At 38.5% G+C, this 24,592-nt stretch overlaps 1 protein-coding gene and 1 non-coding gene across 3 annotated transcripts in view; both read right to left on the bottom strand.

Annotated features, from left to right (window-relative positions):
• Positions 1-24,592, bottom strand: part of GANC (glucosidase alpha, neutral C) — a 77,483-nt gene that overhangs the window by 50,650 nt on the left and 2,241 nt on the right. Inside the window, exons 2-5 of one of the 2 annotated variants that reach the window (XM_077764603.1) lie at positions 23,941-24,003; positions 22,231-22,339; positions 13,467-13,594; positions 7,912-8,094 (exon numbers count right to left, since the gene is read on the bottom strand). In XM_077764603.1, the coding sequence (XP_077620729.1) occupies positions 7,912-8,094; positions 13,467-13,594; positions 22,231-22,339; positions 23,941-24,003 (483 nt within the window). Of the gene's footprint in view, positions 1-7,911; positions 8,095-13,466; positions 13,595-18,432; positions 18,584-22,230; positions 22,340-23,940; positions 24,004-24,592 lie in introns of those variants that run through there. The other variant, XM_077764602.1, reaches the window with a different exon arrangement.
• LOC144232002 (U2 spliceosomal RNA) lies at positions 5,908-6,103 on the bottom strand. Its single transcript, XR_013335283.1, has one exon. It is a non-coding gene; the product is annotated as a U2 spliceosomal RNA (small nuclear RNA).

Below are 24,592 nucleotides of genomic sequence, written 5' to 3' on the forward strand. Positions count from 1 at the left end.
TCTCAATTGACTAAGCCAGCCAGGTACCCAATTTATCAATTATTTAATGAAGCCTAGTTTATCTATTATTTCTTTCATGAATCATGCCTTTGGTGGTATATTAAAAAGTCATCACCATACCTAAGGTCATCTAGGTTTTATTCTGTTATCTTCTAGAACTTTTAAGTTTTTATTTTACATTTAGATCTATGATCTATTTTGAGTTAAACTTTTTTAAGTATGCTCCACAGTCAGTGTGGAGTTCAAAGTGGGGCTTGAACTCATGACCCTGAGATCAAGCCCCTCAGCTGAGATCAAGAGTCAGATGCTTAACTGACTGAGCCACCCACGTGTCCCCATTTTGAGTTAATTTTTGTGAAGGGTGTAAGGCCTATGCCTAGATTCACTTTTAAATATATTTTTTATTCAAGTAAAATTAATATACAGTGTCATACTAGTTTCAGGTGTACAGTATGATTCAACACTTCTACACATTACTCATTACTCATCAGGATAAGTGTACTTCTAATCCCCTTCATCTATTTCACCCATCTCCACTCTCACCTCCTTGTAGCAACTACCAGTTTGTTCTCTATATTTAAGAGTCTGTTTTTTTTGTCTTTTAATTTGTTCATTTGTTTTGTTTCTTATATTACACACATGAGTGAAATTATTAGGTATTTGTCTTTCTGAGACTGACTTATTTTACTTAGCATGATATATTCTAGATCTATCCATGTTGTTGCAAATGGCAATATTTCATTCCTTTTCATGGCTGAGTAATGCGTGTGTGTGTGTGGACACCATATCTTCTTTGTCCATTCATTTATGGATAGACACTTGGGTTGTTTCCATATCTTGACTACTGCAAATAATGCTGCAGTAAACATAAGGGTGCACATATCTTTTGAATTAGTGGTTTTGTTTTCTTTGGGTAAATACCTAGTGGCCAACACGATTTATTGAAGAGGCTGTCTTTCCCCATCGTATGTTCTTGCTTCCTTTGTTGAAGATTAATTGAATGTATATGCACGTATTTATTTCTGGACTCTATTCTATTCCATTGTTCTATGTATTGTTTTTGTGCCATACCATAATGTTTTTGATCACTATACCTTTGTAGTATACTTTGAAATCAAGGAACATGATACCTCTAGCTTTGTTCTTCTTTCTCAAGATTGCTATGGCTATTTGGAATCTTTTGTGGTTCTGTACAAATTTTAGGATTATTTGTTCTATTTTTGAGAAAAATTCCATTAGTATTTTGATAGAAATTACATTTGACCTGTAGACTGTTTTGGGTAGTATGGATATTTTAACAATATTCATTCTTCCAGTCCATAAGCACAGTGTACCTTTTCATTTACTTGTGCTATCTTCAATGTCTTATAGATTTCAGGGTTCAGGTCTTTCAACTCCTTGGTTACATTTATTCCTAGTTATTTTATTCTTTTTGATGCAATTGTAAATGGGATTGTTTTCTTAATTACTCTTTCTGATAGTTCATGATAAGTATATAGAAATGCAACAGGTTTCTGTATATTTGTTTTGTATACTGTATTAGTGAATTAATTTATTAATTCAAATAGTTTTTTTCTTTTTTTTTGTGGTAGAGTCTTTAGTGTTTTCTATATACAGTACCATGCACACAGTGATAACTTTACTTCTTTTCCCATTTGGAGGACTTTCGTTTCTTTTTCTTGTTTTATTGCTGTGGGTAGGATTCTAGTATTGTTGAGTAAAAGTGACAAGAGTAGGCATCCTTGCCTTGTTCCTGTTCTAAGAGAAAAAGCTTTCAGTTTTTCACGGTTAAATTTGAGGTTAGCTGTGGGTTGCCATAAATGGCATTTATTATGTCAAGGTATGCTCCTTCTATACCAACTTTGTAGAAAGTTTTTATAATGAATGATGTTGAGTTGTATCAAATTCCTTTTCTGCATCTAATGAGATAATCAAGAGATTTTTATCCTTATTTTTGTTAATGTAGTGTATCATGTTGATTAATTTGTGGATATTGAACCATCCTTTCATCCTTGGAATAAGTCTCATTTGATCATGAGGTATGATTCTTTTAAAATATTACTGAATTTAGTTTACTAATATTTTATATAGGATTTTTATATCAGTGTTCATCAAGAATACTGGCCTTTTTTTTTTTTTTGGTATTAAGGCAATTCTGATCTCATAGAATGAGTTTGAAAGCATTCGGTCTTCTTCAATTTTTTGAAATACTTTGAGAAGAACAGTATTAACGCTTCTTTAAATGTTCTGTAGAATTCACCTATGAAGTCATCTAGTCCTAGCTTTTTGTTTGCTGGGAGTTTTTGGATTACTGATTCAATTTCATTACTAGTAATTAGTTCACATTTTCTATTTTTTCTTGATGCAGTCTTGAAAGACTGTATATTTTAGGAATTTATCCACTTCTTCTAGGTTCTCCTATTTGCTGGCATGTAATGTGTGTAGTTGTCTCCTATGATCCTTTTAATTTTCTGTGGTATTGACTGTAACTACTCTTCTTTCATTTGATTTTATTTATCTGGGCCCTCTCTTTTCTTGATAAGTCTGGATAAAGGTTTATCAATTTTGTTATCTTTTCAAAGAACCAGCTCTTAGCTCATTGATCTTTTCAATTTTTATGTCTATTTTATTTACTTACACTCTGATCTTTATTATTTACTTCCTTCTATGAACTCTGGGCTTTGTTTTGCTTTTTGTAGTTCCTGTAGGTATAAGGGTACAACATTTATCTGAGATTTTTCTCGTTTCTTGAGGTACGCCTGTTTTGTGATAAACTCAGTTAAAACTAGTTTTGCCGCATCCCATAGATTTTGGAGTATTTGCATTTCCATTTGTCTGTAGGTATTTTTTACTTCCTCTTTATTTTTAACATATTAGTTGTTTAGTAGCATATTGTTTAGCTTCCACATATTTGTATTTTTCTTCCAGTTTCCTTCTTGTATTTGGTTTCTAGTTTCATAACATTGTAGTTGGAATATATGGTTGATAATGATTTCAAGCTTTTAAAATTTATTGAGACTTGTTTTGCAGCTTAACATGATCTAATTGGGAAAATGCTCCAGATACACTTGAAAAGAATGTGTATCCTGCTGTTTTGGATAGAATGTCTGTGTGTATGTGCATGCATGCATGTATAAAGTTCATCTGATGTAATATGTCATTTCTTGTTGGATCTTTCTCTTTTATCATTATGTCCTTCTTTGTCTCTTGTTACAGTTTTTGTTTTAAAGTCTGTTTGGTCACTTAAGTTCAAGCACTACATGTTTTCTAAATGCACTACATGTTTACTCCTCCCACCATGTTTTATGTTTTTGATGTCATATTTTACATCTTATTATTTCGTGTATCTCTTGATTAATTATTGTAGGTCTGGATGGTTTTACTACTTTTGTCTTTTAACCTTCAGCAAGCTATGTGTAGGTGGCAGAACAACTACCTTTACTATATATGTTTACCTTGATCAGTGAGATTTTTTTCTTTTATAATTTTCTCATTTCCAGTTAGGGACTTTTTTCCATTTAAAGAAGTCCCTTTAACATTTCTTGGAAGCCTGCTTTTGTGTTGATGAACTCCTATAGCTTTTACTTATCTGAGAAACCCCTGATCTCTCCTTCAATTCTGAGGGATAACATTGTCAGGTAAAGTATTCTTAATTGTAAGTTTTTTCCTTTCAGCACTTTGAATATATAGTATCACTCCCTTCTGGCCTATCAAGTTTAAGTCCCTTGTATGTAACTAGTTTTTCTCTTGCTGCTTTTAAGATTCTCTCATCTTTAACTACTGATACTTCCATTGTAATGTGCCTTGGTATGGGTCTCTTTGGGTTCATCTTATTTGGGTCTCTCTGTGCTTTCTGGATTTGGATGTCTGTTTCTTTCACCAGGTTGGGGAGGTTTTCTATAATATTTGTTTGTTTATTTGTTTATATTACTTTTGGGAGAGAGTGAGCGAGCAGGGGAGGGCAGAGAGAGAGAGGGAGACACAGAATCTGAAGCAGGCTCCAGACTCTTGAGCTGTCAGCACAAAGCCCAACATGGGGCTTGCACTCACGAACCATGAGATCATGACCTAAGTCAAAATCGGATGTTCAACTGACTGAGCCACCCAGTCACCATTATTTCTCTAAATAGGATTCTGTCCCTTTCTCTCTCTCTCTCTTCTCCTTCTGGGATCCCTATAATGTGACTGTCTATATGCTTAATATCCGAGTAGTCCCTTAAACTATCCTAATTTTTTTTTTTAATTCTTTTTTCTTTTCTAATTGGGTGATTTACACTACCTGTCTTCCAGATTGCTGATCTGTTCTTCTGCATCATCTAATCTGCTGATTCCCTCTAGTGTATTTTTTCATTTCAATTATTTTATCCTTCAACTAATGGCTTCTTTTTATATTTTCTATCTCCTTATTGAAATTTTCACTGTGTTCATCCATTCTTCTCCTGAGTTTGGAGGGAATTGCTTTAAATACTCTGATGGGTAGAGTGCTTATCTGTTTTGTTCAGTTCTTTTTCTGAAGTTTTGTCTTGTTCTTTCATTTGGAACATATTCTTCTGTCTCATTTTGCCTAAGTCTCTGTTTGCTTCTATGTATTAGGTAGATCAGTTACATCTCCTGATCTTGAAGGAGTGGTTTTATACAGAAGGTGTCCTATGGGCCCAGTAGTGCAAATACCTTAGTCACCCCAGTCATGTGCCCCAAGATCATTCTCTATGTGGGCTGTGTACACCTTCCTGTTGTGGCTAGGTTGTAACTGGTGCACACACACAGGTATATGGGGCTATCCTCCAGCATGACTGTCTGCAAGGTCTGGCCATGACTGTTTATGGTCATACTGGTTAGCGGGGCTAGCCCCTGGCCCATCTGGCTAAGAGACCGTTTGTGACTGGTGTGGATATGCTGATGTGTGGGGTTGGTCCTTGGCATGGCTGGCTGTGAGGCCTGGCAATGACAGCTGTGAGTGCACTGGTAGGTGGGGCATGTCTCCTGCATGGTTTGCTGCAGGGTCCAGCTGTGACTGATGTAGGTGTTCTAGTGTGTGGGGCTGACTTCCTGGGGCAGAGGTGCCTAGGAGGGGTTCTGGTCCCAGCTGGGTTTGCCCTCTGCAAGTGCTGGGGTTGGAGGCTGCTTGGAAGGAGCTCTGATGTGAGCTAAAGCACCTGCCAGGAATGCCAGGGTGCAAAGACACTTGGGAAGGGCTCTAGGCTGGGAGGTGGCTTGGGTGGGACAAGTCTGCAGGGGAACACTGGGGTGGGGTGAGTGGCACTAGCATAGTAGATAAAAGAGTGCCAGAACTGACATCCACCAATGCTGGGCCAGCTAGGTAGAAGGAATAAGTAAAACGGTACCTATCAGTACATCTGTCCCTGAAGGACATTCCTACAGATTCCTGCCATTCGGGCACATGCCCTAAAATTAGTCAGTGAATCTCCTTCACATGTAACCCAGGGATTTTTCACACAGTTGCCTCTGTGTTGGGCCTCAAAGCAAGTGTGATTGTGCACATGCCATTAAAGAGCAGAGTCTCTGTTTCCTACTGCCCTCTGACTCTCTTGGACATACACCCTGTTGGTTTTCAAAGCCAGACACTAGGGCAACTCATCTTCCTGGTGTAAGTCCCCCAGTGCAGGCCCTCTGATGTGGGACTCAGACCTCTTGTTCCTCAGGGCAGGCCCCTATGGTTGTGATATCCCTCCCTCTTGTGGGTTGCTGCACTGGGCGGTGTGGGACCTGACTAAACCATGTCTCTATTCCTCCTACCCGGTACCGTAATGTGGCTTTTTCTTTATATCCTTAGTTGTATGATCTGTTGTTAGTCTTTAGTTCATTCTCACAGATAGTTTTCTATATGTAGTTGTACATTTTTTTTGGTACAATCTTTACTTGCCTCCCTCGCCCCCCAGCCCAAACGGTGGGTGCACTGTTCCTAAAGGTACTCCAACACCAGGTCAATGCATGAAGTGAAAGGAGGAAGCTCCTATTCCATCTCCTAGTTCCAAAAATCCATTTAATATACTATGTTGTCCTCAAATAGAGGGTATAGCAGATATTAAACTGGTAAGGATAGCTGCTACCCTTGATCTTAGCCAAAAGGCCCAGAAGTGATGTAGTTGTAGACTTGGATGTGTGTGTGGGAGGAGTTGAGCTCAAGATGTTCCTACTGTGCAATTTTTTTCATCTGGAATTCATTTTTGCTAATGTGAGGCTTGGGTCTTAAATTTAAAAATTTTTCTAGGTGGATAATCTGATTTTCCTAACACAAATGTAATGGTGGAAATATAAACTAGTTCACAACCTCTCTAGGAGGTAATTTGGCAGCATGAGTCAAAATTACAAATTCACAAACCATTTGATCAGCAACTGTAGTTCTATGACTTGTCTGTGTATATCCTTGCATGTATGCAAAATGATACATATACAAAGTTATCGATGAAGTGAGTAGCTGTAAAACAAGATTAGAAATAATTTTAAAGTCCACCAGGAGGAAATTTACTAAATGAATCATTGTGCAACCATACAATGGAAACTATATACCTGCTTTAAAGAAATTAGGAACTATCAAATTGGTAAAGGAAAAACCACAAAGTGCAGAATAATGTGTAAAGGTGGTATCATGTGTGTTCAGAAAGGATAAAACAGAATGTACATATCTTACTGTATGGGCATAAATTAAATTATCTCTGGAAGGATATATGAAAAACTGGAAACACCGATTACTTTCTTTTTTTGTTAATTTTGTTATTTTTTTTTTAACACTGATTATTTTCAAAGGTAGAACTGGGTAGCTCAAGGACAAATGGTGAGGATATTTTTCACTATATACTCCTTTGTAGCATGTGCTTATCCTAAAAATATTAAGCGCAACTTATATATCACCTCTAAAACAAAAATAATGGGAATTTATTAAAAGAAAAAATACTTAAATATAAATAACTTGGGTACTTGGGTCACAGGTATTTGTTATGCTATTAGTATTTTAAAAAATTGAATATTCATGAGGTACTAACAAGGGCCAGAATTATGGGTATTTAAATTTTCCTTTACAATATTTTCTATTTTTCCTTTAATGAACAGACACTATCTCTGTAATAATTAAAATAAGATTATTTTTTCTTTAGAAAATAAGATTTTTAAATATAAAAACCACTGTCTGGCAAGAATGAATGTTCAATGCTTTCTACAGAACATGTAAGATGTTCACCACTAGGATAAAAATAGAAAGACCTACAGACTGGAGAATTTGAAAACAATAGTAAAAAAAATGGAAGAAGAATCTCCCCCTATTACTACCTCCCAGTTCATGTGACACCCCCCCCTACACAAACAGCTTTGATCAAGTGACTGCTGCCAGAAAATTTTTGGAAATTATTCAAGTATAAGTTAACTGAAGTTATTGTAAGGGGATAAAATGAAGTTCTGAAGACATATTCCCACTAACATTTATCAATTCTCAACAGACAGTGCTTGTTAAGGGTATAGAAGGGTAGACAATGCCATCAGTTAAACACATGGGACGTGTTAAGAGTGTCAAGTTGCAAAAGCCTGGGCTTCATTCTTGTCATCAAGCCTGCATTTATTTGAATGGGAGAAAAGATGAAATTTCTCAAAATAATATTCCAGCAATATGGTGAACCAACTTTCCATGGTGATATATCAACTATTTAGGCAATTGGTAATCACAATCAAGTTTTCTTACATTGTTTTGATTTGTTTTAAAGAGAAAGAGGAAGGGAGGGTGGGGAGAGAGAATCTTAAGCAGACTCCACAATGAGTACGAAGCCTGATCTGGGGCTCGATCTCATGACCCTGGGATCATGACCTGATCTAAAGTCAAGAGTCGGATGCTCACCTGACTGAGCCACCCAAGTGCCCCTTTTAAGTTCTTATGTCCATTAATATGCAAAAATAAAATACCTTTGCTTGAGAGGAGTCTGTAGGTGCTCAAAGTACAACTGGCCCAGGGAGTTTATGCTCATCACAACTTCTTCTTCAGACTTTAAATCCACCTTGAAGGGCTTTGCTGTGATATGACACTTGAGATCTCCTTCTCCATCAGCCAATACCAGACTACCTGCATCCCCTGAGGATGAAGTCAGCCTAGAAAACAATGCAAGAAGAGAAAAATAGGTTTATATAGCTCAATGTGATTCTCAATTCAAATTAATGTGCAAATCCATATTCATGTGACGTAGGGATTTGATGTCAGAAAGCCTGGATTGAGCATAGCTCTATCATGCACTAGGAGTATAACTCTGGACAAGTTAATCAGTCTATCTAGTTCTGTTTCCTCATCTGTAAAGTAGAAATAATAAAAGAAAGAACAAATAGAGCTTTGGGGAGAATTAAATGAGATGCTGCATGCAAAGTACTTGTCAGTGCCTGGCAAATAATAAGCACTCAATATGATAGCTATCATCATCATCACCTTGGTCTGGACAGTCTAGGAACACTTTGGTGCACAGAATCTAAACACTTAGCTTTTCTTTCTCATTCCAACCATATACTCAGAAACTAAGGAAATGACATACATTGGATTATTGACCCAGTGAGTCCACGATGAGATGCAATCTCTCCCGACTCCCCATCAGTCCCTGATTTGAGAGTTAGACTGTTAGAATATTCCAGATCCCCAGGAATTATGTAAGCTCAGAGGCAGCACTTAGAATCTTTCAGAGTTCTAGATATTTCTTTCTCTGGTGCATAGTCACTCTGGTAAATGGTCACATGCCTCCTTAGAGAAAATGAGGAGGGATATTTTATGTTATTATATTCTTGCGAAGTCCTTCTCCATGAATTCTAGGCCTTCCTGAAGAAAGATACTGGGGTTCTGGTAACTGGCAGGAGTAGTGTGTGAGGTTGTATCTCACTGTTCATGAAACCTAAATGCATGGGCTTCTGGATGGCTTCATTGGTTGAGCATCTGACTCTTGATCTCGGCTCAGGTTATGATCTCATCGTTCATGGGTTTGAGCCCTGTGTTAGGCTCTATGCTGGCAATGTGGAGCCTGCTTGGGGCTCTGTCCCTCCCTCTGTTTGCCTCTTGCACTCTATTTCACTCTAAACAAACAAACAAACAAACAAATAACAAAATGGAATTCTTTTGATTGTTCCATTAAGTAGGACTTTAATGCATCTATTTCAGTCCACTGGACTTGAATACATTTGATACATTGTTCACTGCCCTGAGAGTTAAACATTTTGGGTACCGTACATGCCCTGCTGCACATTATGGAAATGTGTTCACTTTGTCACTAATAACTAAACGCTGCTACTTTCTTCTTTTTTTTTTATATTTTTATTTATTTCTAGGAGAGAGAGAGAGAGACAGCGTGAGCAGGGGAGGGTCAGAGAGAGAGGGAGATACAGACTCTGAAATAGGCTCCAGGCTCTGAGTTGGCAGTCAGCACAGAGCCCACTGCAGGGCTCGAACCAACGAACCGCGAGATCATGACCTAAGCAAAAGTCGGACGCTTAACTGACTAAGCCACCCAGGCTCCCCTAAACGTTGCTACTTTCATTATGCACCTGGAGTCTCACCATCTCCACTGAAATCAGGGAGCCCATTTTGATGGCATCATTTTCCACCATTATTTCTAGCTCATAAAAGACATTCACTCCCTACAATGCTTTCCAAGGGTTCCTTCATCAAATTATTTCTCAATGAAAGGAGTTGAGCTGTTGCATACGATATATCCACTTCAGCATCTTCATCTCCTTAAGTCTATGGATCGTCACTTCTACTCTGTGCCAGGGCTGAACTGGTATCTCAGCTTCATTCAGCAGAGTCCATAGCTGAGTACAGATTATAATTAACCAACCAAGCAAATAATTAGACCCGCTCCCAGCTGTCCAAGCTAGTACATCAGATTTAGATTCTTTGGTACCCATGTCAAAAAACTTAACGTGGTCCTAAAATTACGTTCCTTCCTTCAGTCTAGGATATCCCTCAGAAATAATTTCTATCCACTATTTCCCAGGTTGGTGCCAATGTAAAATCTTACAATTCTTTAGACGTAGTGTTTGACTGTAATTAGCTCCCTAGGCATGTTAGGCTCTGATAGCGGGCTTAGAGGCAGTCAGGGGTGGTAGGGGTGAGGCAAAATGAGCACTGGAATCCACTTGGACAATATATGTTAGGTGAGGTCAACACAGGTGTCCAAGCAAAGTAGGATCAGCCTTGTTGGAGGAAAAGGAGCTGCTTCTGCTGGAACGGAAGGCTTGGTGGAATTCTAAAGTTTGGGTACTCAGTTATCCAAATCTTGCCAAATGTGGCCATTTAATTTTTCCTTTTCCCAGTTAGTGCCCTAAATTCACAGAACTGATGAGGCTGTGAATTAAACTCATGGTCTAATTGAGTGAACCATAGAGTTAAACTCTGTATCTAATTTTCAGCTATAAGGACTCTGTAGCTACAGCAGGTATGAGACTTTTAAGACTGTCATAAAAACCTGTTTGGTTTTTGAAAATGCCTTGAACCAAGAAGTTAAAGCCTGAGACTTCTCTTTTCTGTCTTTAAGTTCTTCAGTGAAGTTATTAACAGGCCACCTCAGAATCTTGAGTTCTTTATGGCAATCATGCTATCCTATGGTCCTATCGCTTGGTCTGCAGGGGCCATACTTTCAATATGCACTTTATTCCAGTTGACGGCAGGTAGTAATTTAAGTAACTTTGCCACGGAATGCTGTGGTTTATTACCAGTTGTGTAGTTTGCTAGGTCTGCCACAACAAATACCACACTGGGTGGCTTAAAATACAGAAGTTTATTTTCTCATGATTCTAGACGCTGGAAGTCTAAGATCAAAGTGTCAGCAAGTTTGGTTTCTTCCAAGATCTCTCTCCTCGGCTCTCAGATGGCGATCTTCTTCCTTTATCCTTACACAGTCATCCCTCTGTCTGTGTTCACTTGTGTCCCAATCTCGTCTTCTTATGGGACACTAGTCATGTTGTATTAGAGTCCACCCTAACAGCCCCATTTTAACTTAGTTACCTCTTCAAAGGTCCTACCTCTAAATATAGTCACATTCTGAGGCACAGGGAGTTAGGGCTTCAACATATGAGTTTGGGTGGGGGTGGGGCACAATTCAGCCCATAACACTAGTATTTTATCCTCTAATGATAACCAAGCCTTCAAATCCAGCTAAATCAGCTAACCAATCTCATTTTCCCATCCTAGAGTGTCTGTTGCCTATACTCACTTCTGATACCAAAGACTATATCAACCAAGATTCAACTGTACATTAAAGAAAACAATCTGGAGATGCCTGGGTGGCTTGGTCAGTTAAGCGGCCAACTTTGGCTCAGGTCATGATCTCACTGTTGGTGGGTTCAAGCCCCGTGTTGGGCTCTGAGCTGACAGCGTGGAGTCTGGACCCTGCTTCAGATTCTGTGTCTCCTTCTCTTTCTGCCCCTCCCCTGCTCGTGCTCTGTCTCTCTCTCTCTCAAAAATAAATAAACATTGAAAAAATAAAAAATTTTGGCTATTTTAAGTGGAAAATAAGTGACTTAATATGAGAGAATTGGGAGCTTATGACATCATTGGAAGCACTGAGGTAATAGGCTGGGCATGCGGTAATGATCCCTAGATCACTACTGCGTGGTCCATGGGACTTCCATTGTAGGTAAAATCAGGAAGTTAGATAATCAGAAGTCACTATAGCAACTGCTAGGCTCCAAGATTATACCGTATTAGCTCCAGAGATGAATAAACTACTGCCCTAATTAGTGTGCCTCTACAGACATTCTATAGCTGCCAAATCCATGCCAGCAAAATCAGAAGCTCAGTTCTAAAGTTAAGATATCTGTAAGTGTACCTGATTGGTAGAATCTGAATTATACCAGAAACTAGCTACATGAGAGTATGGGAAATGGAGGAATGTATTTTTTTAAACTTTCTGGCTACTGAAGTAGCCAAAGGCCCTCTAGAAAGAAGTTGGAACAGAAGCAGAACTAATAGAATGTATTTACCACACAAAGCTAGTAATAACCCTGACCCCAAAACACAGCAATAACACAGAAAAAGAAAACTACAAATTTTACTTAACACAGATGTAAAACGTTAAAAGGGTCGCTGGTAAACTGAATTCTCTAGGATAACAAAAATAATATACTGTGACCAAGTAAACACACACACACAAACATACACATGTGTGCACACGCATGTGCACCAAATTGCAAAGCCTTGAGAACAGTCTTTAAAAGAAATTTTTTTAATGTTTATTTTTGAGAGAAACACACACACACAGAGTACAAGTGGGAGGAGGGGCATAGAGAGAGGGAGACATAGAATCTGAAGCAGGCTCTAGGCTTTGAGCTGTCAGCACAGAGCCCAATGTGGGGCTCGAACTCACAAACCTGTGAGATCGTGACCTGAGCTGAAATCGAATGCTTACCCAAATGAGCCACCCATGTGCCCAGAAAACAGCCTCTTTATAATTCCCATTTCCTAAGTTCTTGGCATAGAGGAGCAGCTCAGTGATTAGACCTATTTTGAATTTATGAAGATTCTACTATAATTGAAGTACTTTCTCCTTCTAATCTATTGACTTGACTAAATTTTTATGGAAAAAGTAATCCACATACAACTACGATAATGAAAATTAAAGCATCTGGCATAAGTCTATATTCCTTTAGTGAAATAATATGAAAAACTAACAGAAATCAGCAGGCAGAACCAATGAAATATCACTGGAAAGAGTACTGAGAACTGAGGAAGAGGCCGAAGGTATATGAAAAATGCTTTTTTTTTTTTTAAATTTTTTTTTAATGTTTTATTTATTTCTAGGAGAGAGAGAGAGAGAGAGCGTGAGCAGGGGAGGGTCAGAGAGAGAGGGAGTCACAGACTGAAACAGGCTCCAGGCTCTGAGCTGGCAGTCAGCACAGAGCCCGACGCGGGGCTCGAACCCACGAACCGCGAGATCACGACCTAGGCGAAAGTCGGACGCTTAACCGACTAAGCCACCCAGGCGCCCCTGAAAAATGCTTTTTGATCCCCAAAGATTTCTTTTCACTTAGACACTGATAATTAATTTACCTTTGACTCTAAGTCAAATTACATGTTAGATTTCTGAGACTACCTTTAATTAAATGTGAGCCTAACTGTATAAATTGTGGTAAGCATGGGAGTTTGGCTAGTGTATTAGATCTCTGGAGCCCTGCTGCTAATCTGAGTAAATTAAATAGCTCTCATTCTATTTGTTCCCAAAGTCTGGTTGACGAATCCTTTTCTTTTCAAGAAGGACAGCAGGGATCAAAGCTCTGCCTCTCCTCATTAATAAGTGCTGAAAAATCGAATGGCGGAGAGTAGATAACATATAAAAAGCATAAATGCATCCCCAAATAACTGAAAACTAACTCTGCAAATGATTGTAGCTTCAAACAGAAAAAACAGGAGGAACATGAAAAATCTACTGCTCATGGTATAATAAAAGACCATTGAGGGTGTGTCCAAGACCTCTTGTTCCTTGGCTTACCTTAAAGTGCTTAGCTTGCTTGTGATGACATCAGGAACTTCATACCTGGGTGTCAGGGGAGTTGCTTCATTGATTTTAAGCCTGAAAATATTTCCCTCTATACCATAAACTTCAGCCAGAAGAGGAACCTGGAAATGGACACGAGATGGGTTTTAACAGGTTGTTACCCCAGTGATGGCCAGTTCTCAAGTCAAATTACAATGATTAGAAACTATGTTTGAATTAGTATAGGCCAAGTAAACTGGAGAGAGCAGGACCTTTAAAATGAGAGGTCTCTCGGGGTGCCTGGGTGGCTTAGTCGGTTAAGCGTCCGACTTTCGCTTAGGTCATGATCTCGCGGTTCGTGGGTTCGAGCCCCGCGTCGGGCTCTGTGCTGACTGCCAGCTCAGAGCCTGGAGCCTATTTCGGTCTGTGACTCCCTCTCTCTCTGACCCTCCCCTGCTCACGCTGTCTCTCTCTCTCTCCTAGAAATAAATAAAAACATTAAAAAAAAATGAGAGGTCTCTATTAATAATTATACTGAATGATAGGCATGAGCTGAAACTGCTTTTGGAAAACTGGGACATATGGCCACTCTATGTATGACAAACTGCAGGTATCTTAAGAGTTTGGTGTTAAAACTAGGGCAACTGTATTCTAGCTGAATGAAAGATGAAGGATAACAGACCACAGAATGGAAAGGAGTAGAGAATAAAATAGTGGTCATTGGGATTCCTTAGGATAGATGACTAAACTTGGTGCTTGATTTTAATCAAGGCACTTCCTGTACACCTGGGAATAGGGCCAGGGAAATTTTCTCTAGAGGCTGGGATATTCTCAGCTTTCTTAAGAGGCTGGGGAACTTAAGTAAAATTCTGCCTAGAGTACAACATGGAAGCAACATAGAATGATAGACAATATAAAATTTGAAAAATAAAAATACAAAGCAACAAAACCCAAGAGAATAGAAATGGCTAGATTTAGGTTACAAAATGGGGCATCTAGATCAGAGAAATATGTATTTTTTAACATGCAGTTATCTTTATTATAATTTAGAAGTTTCAGAGAAATATGTATTTTTTAATATGCAGTCATCTTTATTATAATTTAGAAGTCTATTAGACATTGATTTTAATGAAAAACATCTAGGATCTCATGGGCTTCAGTTTCCCATTTAGTTATGTAGTTAAAAAAAATTCAGTTTACTTGGATGGAAAAGGCCAAGTTTATTATGACAAGTTTTCTCCTCATAGGCATTCTGGAGTCTTGGGAATTTTAATAGACCTGTCCGTTTTCAATGCTTTCTGCAATTTCTTAGAAATTTTAATGGGCACCTGGCCTATCAAACATTCTGTTACTCTATTGATTCTTAAGGTGTGGGTCTAGGGCTATGCCTGAGAATTTGTTTTTCTAACCTATTGTTCCCCTTTGATTTACTCTAAATGGCTGTTTTAAAAAGGGGTCAAATGTGCCCAAGCTTTCAAACCTCCATGCTTGTATTACAAAAATAGCACTTATTCACTTACCAATTCTCCCTGCCAAATAAAGGGCCTGAAAGCATAAAATATCAACTGCCAATGTTAGGTGAAGCTCCTCTTTTCTCCCCAGATCAAATTATTTGGAACCCTGAGTGAGAGCAAGCAACTCACAACACAGAGCCATACTCTTTCCCAAAAATGCTTGATCAGAGAAACATTTTGACAGTTTTTAATTTCTGTGCCATGCCGCAGTGGTTGATAGCAAATCCTTCATTAAATCCTTCATATGATGCCAAATTCTGGTTAAAACTCAGTACATGTACTGTTACTGTAACATCTGTTAAATCAAAGGCTCAGGTGGGCAGGCTGTCTAGAACAGGTACAATTTGGTGCAAGGTAGGAAGCAGGGAGAATATCACAGCACTAAGAAATGATTTTACTGGGGCACCTGGGTGGCTCAGTTGGTTAAGCATCCGACTTCGGCTCAAGTCATGATCTCGCGGTTTGTGGGTTCAAGCCCCGCATCAGGTTCTGTGCTGACACCTCAGAGCCTGGAGCCTGTTTCAGATTCTGTGTTTCCCTCTCTCTCTCTCTGCCCCTCCCCTGCTCGCACTCTGTCTCTCCCTGTCTGAAAAATAAACAGTAAAAAAATGGTTTTACTGTAACTTTTCCTCTTGGGAATGTAGAAAAGTTGTCAGGGCACTTAAGCAGTGACACCACACTTAAAAGAGCCAGAGGCACTGTACTATTTACCGACTTTAGCCCAGGTCATGATCTCATAGTCCACCAGTTTGAGCCCCATGTTGGGCACTGTGCTGACAGCTCAGAGCCTGGAGCCTGCTTCTGATTCTGTGTTTCCCTCTCTCTCTGCCCCTCCCCTGCTGGCGCTCTATCTCTCAAAAATGAATGAACGTTATAAAAAAATAAAGTAGGGTTATAGTAGAGTAGTAGTGTAATTGTTTTTTCTAGTTTTGAAATAAAATTGACATAATATTGTACAAATTTAAGGTGTACATATTGATCTGATAATTATATATTGCAAAATGATTACCACCGTAGTATTAGCTAACAACTACATCATTTCACATAATTACCATTCCATTTTTGTGATGAGGACATTTAAAATCTACTCTCTTGGCAACTTTCAAATCTATAACAGAGTATTAATGTTATAATCACTCTGCTGTACAATAGAATCCCCAGCACTTACTCATTTTGTTTAGCTAGAAGTTTATACTCTTTGACCAACATTGCCCTTCCCCCGCCTCAATCATACTGTAATTATTCCTTGTATGTTTAACGTTCTTTTGTAAATTTAATTACTTCAAGTGTTCTATCAGAATTCTACAATTTAAAAATTTGTTCAGATACAAATAAAGCTGAAATTTGTTAAATTACGTATTGTCTCCCAAGCGAGACATATATTTCCACTGTTCTCTCAAATTCACCCAACATTTATTTGGCATCTAACATTGTGATGTGCTGTGAAAAAGATGACTAAACTCTTAGAGGGAGACTGCAATGTAGAGATGAAACACATAGTAAACAGAGCATTTTAAGGTGCTGAGATGGAAGGACAAGGACAGTGCTGTGGGAGAACAAGAAGAGGGAATATTCGTGATGGTTTTAGGGAGAGCAGTTCTGGGCTGTCTCTGGAGGAGTAGGACCTTCAGAGATTAGCTGGACTCTGGGTGGGCACAAAGAGCAAGCACATCCTAAGCAGAGGGCACACAGGTTGCTTACATATGATGAACAAACTGTACCTAGTTTATGCACTCAGAGATCCTCCCAGTTATAGTAAAAGAGCTCTCTTTAAATACAATTTCTTTTTTAAACCAAAGGCTGGTCTGTATGTTCTGTTCTTGAGGCTACAGCTTAGGAAGGACTCCTAATTATATGAGGAGGCAGATAACAATGCTGCTTTATAATGACTTTATACAACCAAACATATGAATCAAAGTTACATTTTGTGTTCATTTTAGCTCAATTAAGCAAGTGGTTTTTTCCAATAAGTAATCCTTTTCAAAGTCAATTTTCAGATTCATTCAAACCTCCTACTGTTACAACAGAGCTTTCATGTTCCAAGCATATAATCTCTTCAGACACTAGTACACTTTGCTTCTATGACCTGCCTCATGCTGTTTTTATTGGCTTAAAAAAATTTTTAACAGATTTTCATTAGTCCAATAAATGAAGCTACTTGAATTAAAGACAGTGGGATTGACTCAGTGCCCCTACCTTTGAAGCCCCTCCCAGAACTGAACTTTGAGACAACTCCATGGAAACCTGGCCTCTGTGGCTGACAGTTTAGAAACCACTTCTCTGGGTTTCTCAATTGCCAGTTATTGTTCAATTCTTCCACCAAAACCTTGCTTTGTTTAAAAAAAAAAAAAAAACCTGGACATGAATGTTATATTCTTATATCTAATACATTAAGAATTGCTATATATTCCTATTCTTCTGCTTGGGCATTTATGAAAAAGTAATATACAAATAATTATTGAATCTTTTATTAGTGATGATTGGAAATGACAATGAAAAAATATGTTAACTTACAGAAGTTAGACTGCTTAAACTATGAGTGTTAATACTTAGATAATAGTAACAGTTATACTCATAGCAAAATGGATTTCTGCAAAACAGGTGAAGAAATCTATAACTGAGCATTTAAAATGAGACAGCATGGATTTTGCTCCCTTAAAAATATTTAAGACGTCCACTTACACAGAAAAAATGAGATAAATCCTCAGAGAAAGGGAGTACATTTAGATGTTCCTACACTACAAGTCTCTATTTGGTTTTTCATAAACCTTTATTCAGAGACTTACTTCTCATAGTCTGGGAAAGAGTACAAAATCTCTTGTCCTACCCTATTTCATCCAAACTTAATAAAAACAAGACCTGCTAGTCTGTCATCCATAAGTCTAGTTTTATGCTGTTGCTGTTGTTTTGTTTTGGCCACATGGACAAAAAATACCAGATTGTAAAAACTACGGTGCTAGAAACAGCTGTCTTTTTATTCAAGTAGTGGATGGATAATTATATTAAAACAAAACTTGTTATTTACAGAACTGGGAATCACAAGTAGTAGAGACTGTGACTGAGTTCACAGAACAGCCCTAGAATACATATTTAAAAGGCAGTGGGTATTAGGAATGGAAATTATGACCCCATCAACTTCTCTTTGATGGATATAAAGCCTGCCTCTTCTCTGGCACCAGGTGTCTTGACTGTGGTCTAATAGTTAATCTAAAAGGCCTACAAGAGTGAGCAACCTCTTCCAGTTGTTGATCAAGACCTCCCAGGATTCAGGGCACCTGGGTGGCTCAGTCGTGAAGCATCTGACTTCGGCTCAGGTCATGATCTCACAGTTTGTGAGTTCAAGCACCANCTCTAACTGCTCCTTCTCCTGCTGCAGCCAGTTGGTTTATTGTTCCCAAATTAGCTGCCTGTTCATGGCCACTTGTGCAGAAACAGTAGTGGCTAACAAGTTGTAGTTCTTCCTCATGTGCTGAGGATGTGGCTGGCTGGGTAAAATCCCATTTTCATCAGGCTTAGGTGCAAAGGCAAGGGGTAACTTCAGGGAGGTGCTCAGAGATATCCCTGCATCCTTGTACATGCTGCTAGAAGTGTAGTCTCTGGTGAAAACTTGCAAACAGGCTGTAAAGAAAAGTAAACATGTTGCCAAAGGTCATTTATGTCATGAGAAAGCACAAAAATTGGCAGTATAAAGCAGATCAAAGGCATAGATCTATTCCAGATACCGTTGCAAGCACTGCTTTTTAGCAAAACTTGTAGGACAGAATAAATTTCTCTGCTCTTAAGTCACAGACTAAATCTTCTGTTTCTCAATCCAGGTCAAATTTTCACTGAAGGTAAAAAATTGATAATAGAAAAAAAAAACCAGCTCTAAAAAAGCTGTCAACATTTTACTGTTAACTTGCCTTTAAGATTTTCTTCTGGAAGCCTTTTTATCAAATATCTACCTGAGTATTTTGTTCTCAGGAGTAGGCAAGATACTATGCTGGGCCCCTATATGAGAAAACTCATGCATGTTAAACTATAATTGGCCTTTCTTCAAAGCCTAGATGTCTTGAGCTAGAGACAACACACAGGGAAACACTTCAGTTTGTTCTGTAATATCACTGTGGTTCAGAAACATGTTTGCTACAAAGTAAATTGTGTATTCCCCCATGTCCAAACTCATATTTTGAACTAACTCTCAATATGATGGTATGTGGAGATGGGGCCTCTGAGAGGTGATCAAGTTTAGATAAGGTTCTGAGAATGAGGTTATGATAGGATTAGTGCCCTTATAAAAAGAAACCAGAGAATAAGCTTTCTCTATGTGAAAATATAGCAAGAAGGTGGTAGTCTATAAACCAGGAAGAGGATGCCCCCAGACACCTTGATCTTGGATTTCCCAGATTCTAGAACTTTGGCATATAAATATCTGTTGTTTAAGACCCCCACTTTATGGTATTTTGTTATGGCAGTACAACCTAAGAAAATGTTGAATGAAGCTTGGTTCTGTTTCCTGGTTGCTAATAAGTAACCTTAATAAAGGGGTAGGTTGCGGGAAGAGGATTGAGAAGAAGGATTTCAAAAATTAACAACAGACCTTGACAACAAAGTTACTGCTTTAAAACTTTTAATGGTGTGGGAGCAGGCCTACACTAAGAATCTGCTTCATCAGTGAAATCTGAGAATTGCAGCTATGGGCTGAATATGATCTCTTAGGCTTTGAGCTGTTTCTCTGAACCTGAAGTAAAAAGCTATCTTTCTGAATAGGTAGATATGTGCAGCTTGTTTTAAATCTCGAGACCACACCCATACCATACTCTAAAGTGAAATCTCTCATGAAACGCCCATCTCATCCCAGAAATGACCTCTAATGGAGGCTGCTTGGTTTTACAGCAAGCTGGATACAAGGTTCAGACAACTTTGGAGATTACTGTCTGGATCTTCCTTGCCCCTATCAGACTGACAGAGGACATGAACCCTTAAGTTCCTATTAGTCATCTCAACTCCAAGTGACAAGGAAAATATTAAACTGTAATTCAGCCCGGAATTTTAGGGTGACCTCCTAAACATATAAATGTACTTGCCTGATATCAGAGCATGCAGATTCTCTATGCAACCCTAATGTTTCTTTTTAAAAAATGTTTATTTTCATTTTTGAGAGAGTACAAGTCGGGAAGGGACGGAGAGAGGGGGGCAGAAGATCCTAAATGGGCTCTACAATGTCAGAGCCTAACATGGGGCTCAAACTGATGAACTGTGAGATCATGACCTTAGCCAAAGCTGGATGCTCAATCGACTGGGCCCCAATAGCCCAACAGCTGAGCCCCACAGCCCCAATATTTCTAATATCTGAACATGAAGTCTTTTTCAAGGAGTCCTCAAGAGTTCTCAGTCCTGGGAGCTATGTTACTGACATCCTGGATAACTGCCCTTGCTTATTATGGCTTCTCAGCTTCCTTCTGAGCCATGTGCTGTCTGTGTTAAGATCCTGTGGGTCTTCCTGAACTTTGGCTCCTTTTCTTTGGAAGGCATCCAGATCGGGTGGGCTCTGGTTCTGGCACCTGACCTGAACAGCATTGTCTCACACATTTTCAGGCTCCAAAGAGGGATGTGTGAAGAGAACTGAGCTATAGTTTTGTAAAAGGCTGTGTGTGGGGATGCACCACTAACTGCACTCGTATCAAGATGCATAAACACTTGCATTTTGGTCCACAGGAGGCTTTTGCCTCATTTACTTTGCTTCTTCATGACAGTGCATGTTCAGATGCTCCATATACTGAGGCTCTCCAAGGATGGAAAGAGATTCTTGCCCTGACTGTGGGATAGCTACAACTCTCTGGGTTTAGACACATTAGAGATAGGAAGAGGAACAAATGACAAAAAAAGAATGAAAGGTACCTGACGTCTGGCGGCAGGCTTAATGACTCCTACAAGGTTTCTAGTGGACTCTCTGCATTTCCTGGAGCCAACTGCTTCTGCTGACCCTGAATACAGAGGTTTGTCTGGGTCTCTGGCTATTAGACCACATGTAAATGGCAGGTGGCTCTTCAGGAAGGAAATCAGTGCTGCTTCATATTTTCCCATGAATGGCTATCAAACTATGCTAAAAAATATAATTAGTATTGAGTTGGATCAATTGTTAAGGACTCTGGGGGAACCATGAGCTGAGAACTCAAAGGTAGTAGAAATGCCAAGGAAGGGGGCAGACTGCTCTAGAAAAAAAGAGGTAGTATAAAAGCAGCATTAGGTTTCAGAAAAAGGTTAACGATCCCATTTGCGTCGTTAAGAAAGATGAACTAAGTGTACTGTTTTACAGTTTCCAGCTGGAAACAGGAGAGGGATAGAGAACACAGAACTGTTAATATGATTCTAGCCATTATTTTGAATTCAGGCAAGAAAAGTTATGTTAGAAAGTTCCATATCTATGAAACAGCTACATTCTCTAAAACTTCATAAAGAAAGTAGCTGACCTCACTGTGCAGTGGATCCTCATGTCTGGGAATAAAACTGGAACTCTCTGCTAAATTAAAGGCCTTACAAATGTTAGAGAGAAGTCCCTGATGTTATGGACCAAGTTTTTCTTCTGTTTGTCTCTTCTGAGGAGGTTCCCTTGTGCAGCACCATAGGGTGAGAGCTATGGTCACCACAGGAAGATCTCTCACACCTTTGCAGTTAAAGGAGGGATGCCTTCTCAGTTACTTGTTAGGGAACCTACACTTCATGGCTTCGAGTATGTCCTTCGGTTATATGAATTACCAATTAAGTCAGATTGGTCTGGGAGGCCTTAGAAGCTTCAGATGCCTTGGGGCGCCTGGGTGGCTTAGTCGGTTAAGCGTCTGACTTTCGCTTAGGTCATGANTAGCCATACTTCCTGCCTTAGCCCATACAGCACTTCCTCTATGACCAGCCTGACTACAGCATACAACAGTAATAGAACATGGGTGCTTGACAGTTTATAGATACAGGTGAAAACACTGATTACCAGCTACGGGACTTAGAGCAAGTGACTTCTAGTCACTTTTTTGTATTATGAAGATTAATTAAAAGGAAATAATATTTGTAAAGTATCTAGAAAAGCATTTGATACGCAGGCAATCTGTAAGTAAATATTCACATTACTTTTAAAGTACTATTAGCGGACATATGAAAAAGATCACATTACTTCTCTAACAAAGTTTATTTTTGAAGCATACATAGTTTTAATTAACCTTTGTGGAAATTTACTTCATTCAAATCCAATTTAGTATAGAAACAATTCTCTGTAGAAAATACTTCTATCTCACCTTAGTTGTTTCATTGATGATTTGGAACTTGGTGCTGTCTTTGCCTGTTGTGACGGAGTCTAGTAATGCCTGATAGGTGGACTTTGTGGAGAGCTTGTGTTTCTGACGCCTACAGAGTGTACAAATGCCTGAGAATTATTTGTCACTATCAGCATTCAACAAACTATATTATCAGGTAGAAGTCATTAAAACTCCCTATGATGATAAATGTATTGGGCCCAGACAGTATTAACACTCTAATAAAGCACTAACAGAAATACTTTGTTGTTACAGTGCTAATAAAATTACTACTAGTCCTAATAATACTAATGAAATTGTTCAACATAACACTGGTCAAGGATCACATTTTGTCCCCTTTATTGTGAAGGTGGGGCAGTTTTCATAGATGATATTTATTAGTTTGTTAAGTTCCCTTCCTCTTTACATGAAATGTACACTTTAATAGAAACTCAATAAATTCTAGTGGAAATTCAATAGAATCTAGTGATTTAACAAAATGACCAAGAGTTCTCTATAGAGTTCCCTTTAAGGCGCCCATTCAGAATTTAAGTGATCTGATTTTCCTTCTTTAGAGCAGTCTGAATAAATTAGAAAGTTGTAACATAGGATAAAATTTTTGGTCATTTAAGTTTTCAGGATCACATAAAGATAAGATACTCAACAGAAAGATTTGAAAGAAATATTTTTTGAGGCTCTGGGGAAACAGATAATCTTATATAGTAGTGATAAGAGTACAAAACAAGCCCTATGAGGGGTACCTGGTAACAGTTAAAATTTTAAGCGCATTTATTCTTTGACCCAGTCATCCCATTCCTGAAAATTAATCCTATAAATATACCTGCATGTATAGGAAATGGCGTATGTATAGCTTTTCATTGTGGCACTGACTTTATAGCTGAAAGATTAAAAACAACTCAAGGACAGCAATATGAAAGAGACTGAATACATTATAGGATGACTGCCCAATGGAAGACTATACAGCTATAAAAAGAGGACAATCTCCATATTCTCAGAATCAACTATAAGGCATAAAAAAAAGTAGTGCACAACAGCATATATAGGAAGCTACTTGGTATAAGAAAGGCAGTGGTATAAGAATATATGCATTTAAAGGGGCGCCTGGGTGGCTCAGTCAGTTAAGTGTCCAGCTTTACCTCAGGTCATGATCTCATGGTTTGTGGGTTCGAGCCCTGTGTCGGGCTCTGTATTGGCAGCTAGCTCAGAGCCTGGAGCCTGTTACAGATTCTGTATCTCCCTCTCTCTCTGACCCTCCCCTGCTCACGCTGTCTCTCTTTCAGAAATAAAACATTAAAAATTTTAAAAAAAGAATATATGCATTTATGAGAAGAAATATTGGGAGGATAAATAAGAAATTAACAAATGTGATTATTTGTTGGGACAAGGTGTGGACAAGATGTGGAATAGGGTGGCAGGAGCCAACCATGAGAGTAACACTCTTTAAAGAATATCTTTTCATATTGTTTGACTTTTGAAACATATAAAAGTATTATCTATTCAAAGACATAAACACTTTTAAAATATGATATTGAGAAATTTAAATAATATAGTAGTAGCTGTATAAAGGTGAAGGTCTCCTGTCTGATGAATTTCTTAATGACTGCATTTCCTAACTGACCTTTTCCTTAGAAAGCCTATAAACATTATAATATTGAAATGTTTTGATTTAAGTAATACATTTCCTCTCCTTACCTGTAGAAAGCAATCATGCTGCAGTCTTTGAAAGTGTTTTTATCCACAGCTTCATCTTCAACACTAAATAAAACGACATTTTAAGAAACTTATTTTCCACAAGTTTAAGAAACTTAGGAATCCAATTTTTGTTCCTTCTCTGACTATAGCATGAACATGGGTAATGAACTTCTGTAAAGCAAAATTGTGTCATGGCCATAACATGATAGCATGTGTGCTGCAGAATAACATCCTTTTGTAAATCACTCAAGGTAAACAACAAAACATCAAGTTCTGGAATTATTCTGAAAGCATGGGAAGAAGAGTATTGTCATTTATGAGGAAGTGTTCTTTTAAAATAATGACTGAAAGGGTGCGTGGGTGGCTCAGTTAGTTAACCGTCTGACTTTGGGTCAGGTCATGATCTCATGGTTTGTGAGTTCAAGCCCCGCATCAGGCTCTGTGCTGACAGCTCAGAGCCTGGAGCCTGCTTCAGATTTTGTGTCTCCCTTTCTCTCTGCCCCTCCCCTGCTCATGCTCTGTCTGTCTCTCAAAAGTAAATAAATGCTGAAAAAATTTAAAATAAATAAAATAAAATCACGACTGAAGGCTATGACTACAACAATAAAATAGGAAGGAACAAAAACACACAAAAAACCAAACCAAACAAAAC

This window comes from Crocuta crocuta, unplaced genomic scaffold (genome assembly GCF_008692635.1).
Source record: "Crocuta crocuta isolate KB4526 unplaced genomic scaffold, BGI_CrCroc_1.0 scaffold102, whole genome shotgun sequence".
NCBI classification, from domain to species: Eukaryota; Metazoa; Chordata; class Mammalia; order Carnivora; family Hyaenidae; genus Crocuta; species Crocuta crocuta.